The 13,902-nt window shown below is 42.1% G+C and overlaps 1 protein-coding gene across 1 annotated transcript in view; it reads left to right on the top strand.

Annotated features, from left to right (window-relative positions):
• RPA1 (replication protein A1) overlaps window positions 1-13,902 on the top strand; it is a 70,165-nt gene that overhangs the window by 48,549 nt on the left and 7,714 nt on the right. The window contains exons 15-16 of the mRNA XM_075854168.1: window positions 3,272-3,379; window positions 4,845-4,931. Coding sequence (XP_075710283.1) covers window positions 3,272-3,379; window positions 4,845-4,931 — 195 coding nt within the window. The remainder of the gene's footprint in view (window positions 1-3,271; window positions 3,380-4,844; window positions 4,932-13,902) is intronic.

Raw genomic sequence — 13,902 nt, 5'->3', positions numbered from 1 at the left:
TGTGGCTTCTCGGAGAGGCTAGAGGAGCTCCAGGCTCACGGCTGTGATCTTAGAACAGGTGGGGAAAGGCTAAACCCACTACCTGCATTTACAGATGCTCAAGGTGGCCATGTTTTTATAAATGTTTATTACATAGTGTGGCTGCTTGACGTTACATTCAGACCTTCTGCACATCTTTCACATTCTATTGCAGTTCATCAAATTTTTATTTGGTCTTTTAGTGTGTAGATTACTAATATGTCAGCAAACTCGCAAAGTATGTATTGTGAATGTAGCGAACATTAAAAAGAATAAATAGTGTTTGATCAATGTAACAGTTCTGTCCTAAATTTCTATTCACAATTAGGCAGGTAATACTGTGTGTTTGGGTCTAGGCTGGTGCCAGGCCATGGAAAATGCTGGTTTACTGGACCTTGAAGCAACCTGTCAAGTTGATCATGTCTGATCTGTGGGTAGTATGTTACAGAGCAGGAGGAGCTGGCTGGAATAATATTATTTTGTCGGAAAGGATTCAGTATAACTTTTTATTAATCTAAAGTGCTCAGTGGTCCAAAGTCCTGTTTTCAGAGTCTGGAGGTGGAGAGGCTCAATCCAAGTTGCTTGCGGTCCAGTGTGAAGTTTTCAGTCAGTGAAGATGAAAAAAAAAAAAAAAGTTAAAACCCATTTTACCCCTAAATTAACGTAAACCATGAAAAAATGTATATGGTACATGAAGTGGTGCCTTTAATAACTACAATATATTGCGCAAATAAAAGTCAAACTGTTATGTCAACGGAAAAATAAAAATGTAATGGCTGTGGCGGGATGAGGTTGATATTTGATTCACAGATCAGTGTAGTCTTTGTTAATGGTTAGAGGGAAACCCCCAGCTCACCTTAGATGAGGACTTGCACAAATGAACCCGCACGGATCCTCGTGAACCTCAGCCATGATTAAGGACACAGGAAGCGTCTGAAACGCGTAGGCTCTCTATACCTACGATACCTCTCCCTATACTCAAGGACTTCATCTTCCTATTTTTGATCCTGTTTTAACTCAACCCAATTAAACTTGGAACCAGGTTCCATTTTATCTTCAAATCACGCTGGATCCAACCCTCTCTTTGTTTGCTAGTCTTAGTAAATGTAATGATTTGAATAGCTGAGTTACTGGTTACTGAGCGCTCTCTAACAAAAGTATTGTGGGAATCTGGATTCCATAACCGTCCAACAGGTAGAGGGGTTCTCAACAAAGACATTCGCAGACCGCTTGGATAGGCCACCAATGTCCTGACTTCTGTCACCGCAGTGGTCACTAGAATAATGGCCGTCCATACAGCCTCCCAGAAAAAGCTGAGCTGACATTAGTGGTTCTGCACTCTTCGCAATCCGTGACACATTCTCACGATCAATACTTGAGAAAGCCGCAGCACTCGTTCTTAATATCTCAAAGCTAAAGGGCTTTATTTCACCAACATTGCAACGTTTCGACCCTAGTGTGAGTCTTTCCCTAGCCTTGTGATTAAATGAGATAACCCCCATCAATGCTGGCTTGTAGCAACAGCGGAAAATACTACGCTCCAGTCAGTTTTTCTGTAAGTTTCCCCCTCCTCTGTCTGGTACAAAAATGGCAGCCAGATTTACTGGGAAGAATATTCTTATGTTAGTCTTGGCTGCGTGAAAACATTTCTGAGACTGCCGGAACATTTGTAAATTGTCAGGTGCGCTTAAATGCGTCTGTTAATGATCCCTCCGCAGCAGTGCTAATGTGCGGCACGCTTGTGTAGTCTCCAGAACTGCTTTGAGACTTGCAGCCGAACAGAAATTCCAGTGCAAAGTAACTGCTGAACGATCTTGTTTAAATACGGCTCACTCGCTCTATCATTGATCCAAAATCCCAGATATAAAGCTCAAATCTCCTGCCAAGTTTTTTTCCTCCGAGAAGCCTTTGTACTTGTGTAAAGACCACAAAAGCGAATCTGCCCTGTACACGTACAGATGTCCATGCTGTGTCTTTGGTGAGGCTCAATTATCAAACCGCTTGTTCTAGGCACAAATACTCATTTCGAAGTTATTTAATATTTTTATTTCTAAACTATAATTGTGTTGACCGATATCATCGCTTACATGGAGGATCTTTTCCGTCCTGGTTTGTAAGCCGGCATGGCGGTCCCTGAAATGATGAATAAACCGGTTATCATAAAGATGAATGAACATTTAATGTTTGCAGAGAGCTACCATTGCCCTCGTTGCTGTAGGCCTATATTTAGTCCTCTCTCAGGCGCCGTGCCCTGCACCTACTGCATTAGTGGTGTCTGCTTCAAAGGCAGAGCCTATTTCTACTTGTCTGCGAGAGGAATTCATATGCCAGAGTGCAAAGAATAATTCCAGCTCCTGCAAAAGGCTGCCAGTTCTCCACATGCAGCCTCACCACTTTCATACAAGTGCTCGTTGGCCCTGACCCGGTAGTGAGAGCGAAGTTCTTTCTTCTCTCGGGCTCATTATATTCATCAGCCCTCGGCAGCTGCGGCGACTTACAATCAAGCTGTTTAACGCCGGCCCAAATCCCTAATGATCTAAAATGGCAATAGGATATTGTGAAACGTATTAATACCAGGCTGTTGGTGAATTAGTGAATTGAACTCTCGTTTTATTTTCTGTACCGCGTTTATTTATTTTTGCCTTGCCTTAGAGCTTCTGACTTGAGCACCGTATTCTTCTAACCTGCTGTGATAGACCACATGACCACATTAGATCTGCAGCTCTCACAATAGACGCTGTCGTCAGAAGCTATATTTAAAAATGCTTCTCATACAGCTTTCTGCTTACCATTGCCGATTGTGATCGTTTATACCACACCGTATCCTCGTCTTAAAGCTGAAGATTTTGTACCCTAACGTTTTGCCATCTTTCAATGTCTTTTCAGTCCATGGGGTTATGGCAAATGGCACATTGGAAAATAGATTGGGATTATCCACACCCAAGTCTTGTTAAGCATTTATTCTGTTATATGAAATCGAATTATAACAATGAGGAGCCATGGGAAAATGTTAATGGAAATGTACAAAAATAGTGCATAGGAAAAGAGGAGTAGTTGCCTATAGCAACCAGTCAGCATCCACCTTTCATTTTGCATAGGTTCTTTAGAAAATGTAAGCAGAAACCTAATTGGTTTCCCTGGCCAAATACTCCACTTTCTTTGCATCCGTTTGAAATCTCCCGCTGTATGTCCAGGTATACTCTATTCCCTCTTGTAATGAATAAAAACATCCATTTACTTTGATCTCTTGTAGGCCAATATTGCTGATTTCGGAGAGAATCAATGGATTACTTGTTTTCAGGAGTCGGCTGAAGCCATTCTTGGCCAAAATGCTGCTTACCTTGGAGACCTCAAGGAAAAGGTATCATGCTTTATGATTGTTCTAAATTTACAAAGCCATCCAGGCTTCAAAGTCACATGCATCTAGGGAGAACATTGAATTACTGAGATTAATGTATGACATATGCAGTAAGCTCCCTCTGGTGGCGGCTGCAGAGCATGTGTTTTCTGTAAATGCTTCAGTTAACCCATCCATAGTCTAGTGGAGGGGTCTCAAACTCGGCCGGGTAAATAGGCCGCACATAGAAAAAAATTTGACGTTGACGGGCCGCATTACTTTCAAACTTTATACAATACAAAATTGTATTTGAACTACTATAACAATACTACATTACTATAACAATACTACATTACTATAACAATACTACATTCCTATAACAATACTACATTACTATAATAATAGTGCTAGGTGTAAACTTACCGGAAATTTGCGAGTTTACTCCACGTGGTTATTTTAACAATCCAGTTTAAGTGTCGCTAAATGCAGTCTGGCCGTTCAGTTGTCAGCGTTTGGCAGACACAAGAATGTCAAGTTTGGGCAGCACCTTTTTAGATGGTGCCACAGTGCCCTCTGTAGATAGTGACATCCCCCTATAGATAGCTCCAGTGGGGCTCCCTTTAGGAGTGGAATCCCCGGCCTGAGTGGGCAGCACCTTTTTAGATGGTGCCACAGTGCCCTCTGTAGATAGTGACATCCCCCTATAGATAGCTCCAGTGGGGCTCCCTTTAGGAGTGGAATCCCCGGCCTGAGTGGGCAGCACCTTTTTAGATGGTGCCACAGTGCCCTCTGTAGATAGTGACATCCCCCTATAGATAGCTCCAGTGGGGCTCCCTTTAGGAGTGGAATCCCCGGCCTGAGTGGGCAACCCTCTTGCTGGGGATTCCACTCCTAGAAGCAGCACCAATGGAGCTATCCACAGGGTGTGGGGTGCTATCTACAGGGGGCTGTGCGGCCGTTGCTCACCTACCACCAACGATCCAGCGGTGTGGGAAAAGGACTGCGCTCCTTCATGATGTCATGTCTCCTCCTTCGGCCTGCTCTCCCGTGGGAGCTTCGGTGCCCCATGGTCTACATATGGCGGCCTCAGGGGCTGCATGCAGCCCGTATGTTTGAGACCCCTAGTATGCATGATGTTGTTCAGTATAAGTATCACTTACTTTTTTTTTTTTTTTCCTTTTCCCTGGTCATCTCTGCGGTTTTGTCTGTATTTGTGAATGCAAACGGATTCTCTCTTCTCTCCAGAGGGTAAAAGTGCTCTCTGCTGCTTTTCATTTAAAAGTAGTCTGTGGGTGTCCAACTTATACAGCACATTCTTTGTTGAATAAATTCCCTCTGGGAAGAGAGAAAAGGACGACTTCTTTCTTTCACCTGATGACTGTTGAGCTATTTTGACAAGTTTAAAGGTGCAATTAGTTCCTGGACAGAGGAAGCCGCTCTCGACAGCTCCGCTATGTTCTCTCTGAACACTGCCATATTCTTGTTACAGAATGAACAAGCGTTTGAGGAAGTATTTCAGAATGCCAACTTCCGATCTTACACCTTTAGAATTCGGGTCAAGTTGGAGACGTACAATGTAAGTACATGATTTTTGTATTTAATTTTTTTTTTAGCATGATTGCACCTTCGTGTGATTTACCATTCAGATTTCATTCTTGAACCACTTTAGTTGAAATGAATGTTTAACCCCTAAGCACACCACGACGCAACTGTACGTCCATGTGGCCAGTGTCTTAGCGCACAGGGACGTACAGTTACTGCGTGGTTCCCGGTGCACACCGTCGGCGACAGTGTGCAACGGGAGGCCAGCTGTCCCTGATAGCTTACACTCCACGCCGATCAGCGGCTTATTTCCGCTTATTATGGCAATTAACCCTTTAATTGCGGTGATCGTTTTTGAATCACCGCATTCAAGGGTTTCTAGCACATCGGCAGACCTCCTGATGAAATCGTGAGGTTTGCAAGATGGCTAGCATGGCCATCGGAGGCCAAGTAATGGCCTCCGTATCTGCCATGTACGGAAGCCTATCAGGACCAGCCTCCTGATAGACTTCCTGTCAGAGTGACAGGACGACGTCACTGCCGTTCGCGATGCCCACTGTTGGTGACCGTGTCGGTGACAGTGTGCATCGGGAATCGGGAGGTCCGCTGTCCCGGACAGCTTACACTCCACCCGATCAGCGGCTGATTTCGGCAATTAACCCGTTACATGCGGGGCTCGATTGCGATCTCCGCATGTAGGGGGTTTGTAGCACATCAGCAGCCCCCATGCAATTGTGTGGGCTGCTGATGCTTGTGATGGCACCCGGGGGCCAGACAACGGCCTCCTGGTCTGCCATGTATGGAAGCCTATGAGAATCTGCCTCTGCTGGTCCTCGTAGACTAACTGTCAGAGTGACTGTGACGTCACACTGACAGTTGGAATACGTTACACTACATAGGTAGTGTAATGTATTCTAGCAGCGATCAGAGCTGCAGGTAAAAAAAAAGAAAGTGAAAAAAGTTAATAAAAATGTTTTACAAAAGTGTAAAAATATATATTTTTTCCCTATAAGGCTATGTTCACACGGGGTATTTTGCCGAGTTTTTTGACGCGGGAACCGCGTCGCAAAACTCGGCAGAAACGGCCCGAGAACGCCTCCCATTGATTTCAATGGGAGGCGTCGGCGTCTTTTTCCCGCGAGCAGTAAAACTGCCTCGCGGGAAAAAGAAGCGACATGCCCTATCTTCGGGCGCTTCCGCCTCCGACCTCCCATTGACTTCAATGGGAGGCAGGAGAAAGCGTATATCTCGCTGTTTTATGCCCGCGGCGCTCAATGGCCGCGGGCGAAAAAAGGCGCGATAATTGCCGCGAAAATCGGCGTGCAGGGAGAGGAATATCTGCCTCAAAGTTCCAAACGGAATTTTGAGGCAGATATTCCTCCCCCAAAATACTCCGTGTGAACATAGCCTAATAATTCTTATAGGGAAAAAATAAAACCGTTAAACAGTACACATATTTGGTATCACCGCGTTCGTAACGACCCAATCTATAAAACTATAATGTTGTTTTTACCGCATGGTGAACGCCGCAAAAAAAAACAAACGAAAAACAATGCCAGAATCACTATTTTTTGGTCACCACCCCTCTCAAAATATAGAATAAAAAGTGATCAAAAAGTCGCATGTACCCGAAAACAGTACCAATAAAAACTACAACCCGTCCCGCAAAAAAAAAGCCCTTACACAAGTAATTTTATTGTGCAAACGCTACAAAACATAAAAACCTATATACATATGGTATCGCCGTAATCGTACCGACCCGCAGAATAAAGTAAAAATGCCATTTATAGTGCATTATGAACGCTGTAAGAAATAAAGAATTTAAAACGCCAAAATCACTGTTTTTGGTCACCAAGCTCTAAATAAAAAAGTGATCAAATAGTTGCATGTACCAAAAAATGGTACCAATAAAAACTACAGCTCGTCCTGCCAAAAATAAGCCCTCACGCCGCTCAATTCATGAAAAAATATAAAAGTTATGGCGTTTGGAAGGCGGGGAGTGAAAAACTAAAATGGAAAAGCAAAAAAGGATCACAGGTTAATTTTCTATTAAAAAAATAAATCATTACCACATGTGGGGTATTGTCATACGCGGGAGAGATTGCGTTACAAATTTAGGGTGACTTTTTCTCCTTTATCCCTTGTGAAAATGAAAAAATTCAACATTTTAGTTGACAAAAATGTTTGTTCATTTTCACGGCCTAATCCTACTAAATTCTGCAAAAAACCTGTGTGGTATAAATTCTTACTATACCCCTAGAAAGATTCCTTGAGGGGTGAAGCTTCCCAAATGGGGTCACTTTTGGGGTGTTTCCACTGTTTTGTTCCCTCCAGGGCGTTGCAATCGCGACATGGCACTAAAAACCAATCCAGCAAAATCTGCGCTCCAAAATCCAAATGGCGCTCCCTCCCTTCTGAGCACTGCTGTCGATCCAAACAGCAGTTTACCACATATGGGGTATTTCCGTAATCGGGAGAAGATGCTTTACAAATGTTGGGGTGCATTTTCTTCTTTATTCCTTGTAAATATTAAAAATTTCTCTGTTTTTTCAGAAAAATAGTTTTTCACAGACCAACTCCAATAAATATAGCAAAATACCTGTGGGGTCAAAATGCTAATTATACCCCTAGATAAATTCCCTGAGGGGTGTAGTTTCCAAAATGGGGTCACTTTTGGGGAGTTTCCACTGTTTTGGCACCACAAGACCTCTTCTAACCTGACATGGTGCCTAAAATATACTCTAAAAATAAGCAGGCCCCAAAATCCACTAGGTGCTCCTTTGCTTCGGTCCATTACCGCACTAGGGCCACATGTGGGATATTTCTAAAAACTGCAGAATCTGGGCAATAAATATTGAGTTGTATTTCTCTGGTAAAACCTTCTGTGTTACGGATTTTTTTTTATTTCCCCTCAACTTTGCTTTATTTCCTGTGAAACACCCAAAGGGTTAAGAATCTTTCTGAATGCTGTTTTGAATACTTTGAGGGGTGCAGTTTTTTAAATGGGGTGATTTATTGGGGGATTCTAATATATAAGGCCCTCAAAAAAAATTTCTTAAATGTGAGAACTTGCTGCTAAAGTTCTAAGCCTTGTAATGTCTTAGAAAAATAAAAGGATGTTCAAAAAAACGATGCCAATCTAAAGTAGACATATGGGAAATGGTAACTAGTGACTATTTTGTGTGGTATAACTATCTGTTTTACAAGCAGATACATTTACATTTAGAAAAACTCACATTTTTGCAAATGTTCTCTAAATTTTGGTGTTTTTCACGAATAAATATTGAATTTATCGACCAAATTTTTCCACTATCACAAAGTACAATATGTCACGACAAAACAATCTCAGAATCGCTTGGAGAGGTAAAAGCATTCCGGAGTTATTACCACATAAAGTGACACGTCAGATTTGAAAAAAATCGTCTGTGCCACAAGGCCAAAACAGGCTGTGTCCTAAAGGGGTTAAATAAGTTGCTATAAGGTTATTGAAAAAAGTGCAGTACTCCTGGCTTAACTGCAGAGGGAGTTTAACTGCAATGGCACAGGTCTCTATCACTGGTATATGTAAATGTTTTTGGTCTGTCCAGGTAGATTCGGTATAGAATTTTCTACTCTAAGTTTGAGAATGCGTCATGTCCCTCCACTTGTTCCATATACAGGACAGACTGCATTCTTATGGATTTAGGCCACGTTTGCAACGTAGAATATAGACACTTCTAACTTCCATTAGTTGTAAAGTCCTTTGAACAAGTTAATAGATAGCAGAAAGTCAAAGCCGGTTTGCAGAAGTCCCTTGGTGCTGCCCGATGGTAGGTTGGTCTGTAATAAAGTGTCGCAAACACTTAGTAAATCACAAATTTATTTTAAGATGTGGCGTTGACGTGTTTCAAGGCAGGACCGGCTTCTTCCTCAGGCTATACACACATATGAAACATAACCCTCAGGTGCGGGTTAGAGTAGATAAAGATCGCCAAACCCCTACTTACATTTTGGAGGGCCCACACATTTAGAAACATTTTGGCTCCCAGTCACATCAAATACTGGAAATCAAACAAACCATCAGTTTTAACCCCTTAGTGACCAGCCCATTTTAGGCCTTAATGACCAAGCTATTTTATTCGTTTTTCTATAGTCGCATTCAAAGAGCTATAACGTTTTTATTTTTTCGTCTACATAGCTGTATGAGGACTTGTTTTTTGCGGGATTAGTTGTGCTTTTTAATAGCACCATTTTTGGGTACATATAATTTTTATATTAACTTTTATTAACCCTTTTGGGGGGGATTATAAAAAAAAACTGAAATTCCGCCATTGTTCTATGCGTTTTTAAATTGACGCCATTCACTATGCGACGTAAATAACATGTTACCTTTATTCTATGGGTCGGTACGATTACGGCGATACCACATATGTGGAGGTTTTTTTATGTTTTACGACTTTTGCACAATAAAAACACTTTTGAACTAAAATTATTTGTTTTTGCATCGTCGCTTTCCAAGAGCCGTAATTTTTTTATTTTTCCATCAATGTAGTGATTTTTTGGGCTTGTTTTCTGCGGGACAAGACGTAGTTTTGATTGGTACTGTTTTGGGGTGAATGGGACTTATTGATTCATTTTTATTATGACTTTTTTGGGGGGCAATGGAAAAAAATTGCAATTTCGCCATAGTTTTTTGCGTTTTTTTTTTTACGGTGTTCACTTTGCGGTTTAAATTACATATTAACTTTATTAATGGAGTCATTACGGTCGCGGCGATACCACATATGTGTACTTTTTTTTTTTTTTACACTTTTACTAAATAAAACCACTTTTTATGGGAAAAAATGGTTTTATTTATTTTTTTACTGTACTTTTTATTAATAATCTTTATTTCACTTTGATGACTTATTTTATTAGTCCCACTAGGGGACTTTACTGTGCGATGTTCCGATCGCTGCTATAATGCTCTGGTATACTTCGTATACCAGAGCATTATTGCCTGTCAGTGTAAATCTGACAGGCAATCTGTTAGGACGTGCCTCCGGCGCGTCCTAACAGGCATATGTCCAGGGCAGACCTGGGGGCTTTTATCAGTCCCCCGGCTGCCATGACACCCCATCGGAGACCCGCGATTGCATTCGCGGGCCGCCGATGGGTGACAGAGGGAGCGCACTCCCTCTGTAAACAAAATTAAATGCCGCGGTCGCTATTGACGGCGGCATTTAACGGGTTAAACGGCCGCGATCGAAGTAAACTTCGATCGCGGGCGTTGGAGCAGGAGCTCAGCTGTCATCAGACAGCAGAGCCCCGGCTCCTGCCTGCACGGGAGACCCGTGCAGGACTTAGACTAGGCTGACGTGAAAAGGCGTCAGCCTAGCCTAAAGCCCATTAGTGAATCACGTAAAAAGGCGTATTAGTGGTCACTAAGGGGTTAAATAAGAATAAAAAAAAAAAGTAAGACCGGCAGCTTTATGTGACATTGCCGCGCTGCCTTTGCTGCAAGACAATTCCTCATAACCAAGATGTATTTTCTATTAGCACAGGTGAAACATTTAGAATAAAAAAGTTTTTAATATGCGCTTCACAATTTTGTAATTGAACTAATAAACTGCATATTAAATTCAGTATGTAGAAAGGACAAAACAGCCCCTCCATTGCAGATTAAACAAGCCTAGGTCAAAGTATGACAAGAAGGTTCTGCAGCACAGCATTTCCAAGCACGGCGGCTGAGACCAAAGGAGATTTTAACTGCTATAGTATAACCCCTATCGATTGGATTGCAGAGGATCAGCCAAACAGATTTGAATGCCTCTGCAAACATAGTTTTTTTTCTTTGGATATATAAATTGAACACACTGGTACCAAGCGGCCTCAATGAGATCACCGAGACTTTTATATAGCTTCTACATTGTTCTGTCGTACCCTTAACACTTGCCAATCTCAAAGCCATGAGTCCCTAGTGAGCACGCCAACATGAAAAACTTCACACATACCATTTCCATACACCATTTGTATGTCTAAAGAAGTAATCCTTTCTCTCTTTCCGCTTGTCTTCTCCTTTTTTTCCCTGTTTTGATCAAGTTTTTATTTTGATCCTATCGCTGCCACCAAGGGACGCGGGCGACTATCATATGCACTAGGGAATAACGCACGTGTTCAGGTTTGAGCTATCCCGGCCTCCGTAGTTAATCACACTTGCTCAACAGTGTATTTACCTAGTTCTGAACCTTCCAGGCCTCTGTAGCCTACCTCCTGCGCTCCATGGTAACCATAACTGCCTCTGGACGCTCTGCTTACCTCTGACCAATAGGCTTCTGAATGCTCAGTTCGCACACTGACAGGCTTTCGGATTAAGGTTCCGGCCCCTTAGTGTTACTCAGACAACTGAGACGCTCTCAGAGGTCTCAATAATGTGATGTGATTGAACAACGAATGCCGATCTACTTGGATTTGCTCGTCGCTGCCTCCTACAGATTATGCATAAACTTCCTGCGTACACGATCATATTGCTGCTCCCCTGCACTCTAGTGCTACCTCTAACCTAACCCTCTTTTGCCCGGACAAAATATAGTGACGTACATGAAGAGCGAGCAGGTTTTATATTGTTATGATTAATTTGCTTTTCGACACCACTTGTCTTGAAGTATCATTTGCGCACACCATGCCCCTTAACCACATCCTGCATGAGAATACCAATGTACCATGGTCTGTTAAAAAAATAAATTAAAAAAAGAGCACGAATTATGAGCTTAAATCCAAGTTTTAACGTGATGTTTTTCTACTTTTGGCGGTCTTTTTTTATCTATTTTAACCCCCACTCAGAGACTACGTTTCAGATGTGCAACGACGTGTTTCGAAGCCAAATTGGCTTCTTTTTCAGGCTATACACATGTTCAAATGATTTATGATTTACTAAGTCTTTGAGATACCAACATACCATCGGGCAGCGCCAAGAGACTTATCCGAAGCGTGACTTTTGTGTCGGTGCTAAATCAACACATGTATTTATTCTCATACGGATTTCCCCCAATTTGCAATTAGGCCATGTGGACATATTCTGGCAAAGTTTAGTTAATAATCGATTGTAGAAGTTGTGCCCATATGTATTAACCCCTTAATGACCGCCGATACGTCTTTTTACGGCGGTCATTAGTGGGCTTTATTCTAGAGCGCCGACAAACTACGTCGCTGCTGTAGAATAAAGTAAACAGAGCAGGGAGCCGTGAAATCTCCCTGCTCTCAGCTGCCAGAAGCAGCTGAGGGCTGGGGGCGTCCCTGCTCTGCCGGGTGAGATCGATATTAGTATCGATCTCACCTGTTTAACCCTTCAGATGCGGTGCACAATAGCGAGCACCGCATCTGAATGGTTTTGGAGAGAGGGAGGGAGCTCCCTCTCATCTCACTGACACCCGGCGATAAAATCGCCGAGTGTCTGTGTCTTCTATGGCAGCCGGGGGTCTAATAAAGACCCCCAGGTCTGCCTGCAGCGAATGCCTGCTAGATCATGCCGCAGGCATGACCTAGCAGATGCCTGTCCGTTTTAAACGGACAGGCAGTAATACACTGCAATACAAAAGTATTGCAGTGTATTATAATAGCGATCGGAGGATAGGGAAGTCCCCTAGTGGGACTAGTAAAAAAGTAAAAAAAGTTTAATAAAGTTAATAAAAAAAAAAAGTGAAAAAAAAAAAATGAAAAACCCAGCTTTTCCCCTTACAAAATGCTTTACTATTAAAAAAAACTACAATAAAGCAAAAAAGTTACACATATTTGGTATCGCCGCGTCCGTAACGACCCCGACTATAAAGCTGTTACATTATTTAACCCGCACTGTGAACGCCGTAAAAAATAAAATAAAAAACAATGGAAAAATTGCTGTTTTCTGTTAATCCTGACTTAAAAAAAATGTGATAGAAAGTGATCAAAAAGTCGCATCTACTCTCAAATGGTACCAATAAAAACTGCAAGTCGTCCCGCAAAAAACAAGACCTTATACAGCTATGCCGACGCAAAAATAAAAAAGTTACAGCTCTTCGAATGTGACAATGGAAAAATCTAAAAAATGGCATGGACATTAGGGCCCAGAATGCCAGCAGGGGGAAGGGGTTAAAATAGTTAGAGACTCTATCACCACATTATAAGTGCCCTATCTCCTACATAAGGAGATGGGCGCTGTAATGTAGGTGACAGTAATGCTTTTTATTTAGAAAAACTATCTATTTTTAACCACTTTATTAGCTATATGCTAATGAGTTTCTTAATGCCCAACTGGGCGTGTTTTTACTTTCGACCAAGTGGGCGTTGTACAGAGGAGTGTATGACGCTGACCAATCAGTGACCAGTCAGCGTTATTAGCATAAAGCTAAAAATCGCTCATAAAGTGGTTTAAAATAGATAATTTTTCTAAATAAAAAGCATCACTGTCACCTACATTATAGCGCCGATCACATTATGTTGGAGACAGGGCACTTATAATGTAACAGAGCCTCTTTAAGCCTTCCATACAAATGAATTCCAGGAAAGGCCACCTAGCATTAGCAGGCTGTTCCAGCTTCACGTTCCCGGTACATGTGTGGGCTGAGTGTAATGTTCCAGCTTGCAGCAAGTTACAAATGTGTGTGTCAATTTTACCCAGTTGTTTTTATCTCTGTAGCTTCCAAGATTTATTTTAATTGCTTTAATCAGAAGTACCGCCTACTCTTAGTTTTAGATAGAAAACTGTTTAGGTGGCATCGTATGAACTTCCACTCTTGGCATGTCTACATAGCAATGACTATATTTTGGCTTTGAGCTCTAGATCTTAATATAAGCTCTCAAATAAAAGATTATATTCAAGAGTGCTTGTAAAACAGCCTCATTTCAGAATCTTTGTCACAGCTTGTGACACCGGGACCCCCCCCCCCCCATGTATCTTCAGTTGAAACACGGAAGTCTGTGTGTTATGACTGTGTAATTTAGACCATAATATGCAGCCATATTATCGTCGTTTAACCCCTTAAGGACGCAGCCTTGTTTTGGCCTTAAGG

Source organism: Rhinoderma darwinii, chromosome 2 (genome assembly GCF_050947455.1).
Source record: "Rhinoderma darwinii isolate aRhiDar2 chromosome 2, aRhiDar2.hap1, whole genome shotgun sequence".
In the NCBI taxonomy this organism is placed as follows: domain Eukaryota; kingdom Metazoa; phylum Chordata; class Amphibia; order Anura; family Rhinodermatidae; genus Rhinoderma; species Rhinoderma darwinii.
Note: the sequence above shows the minus strand (reverse complement) of the source record. Positions and strands in the feature narration are given on the sequence as shown.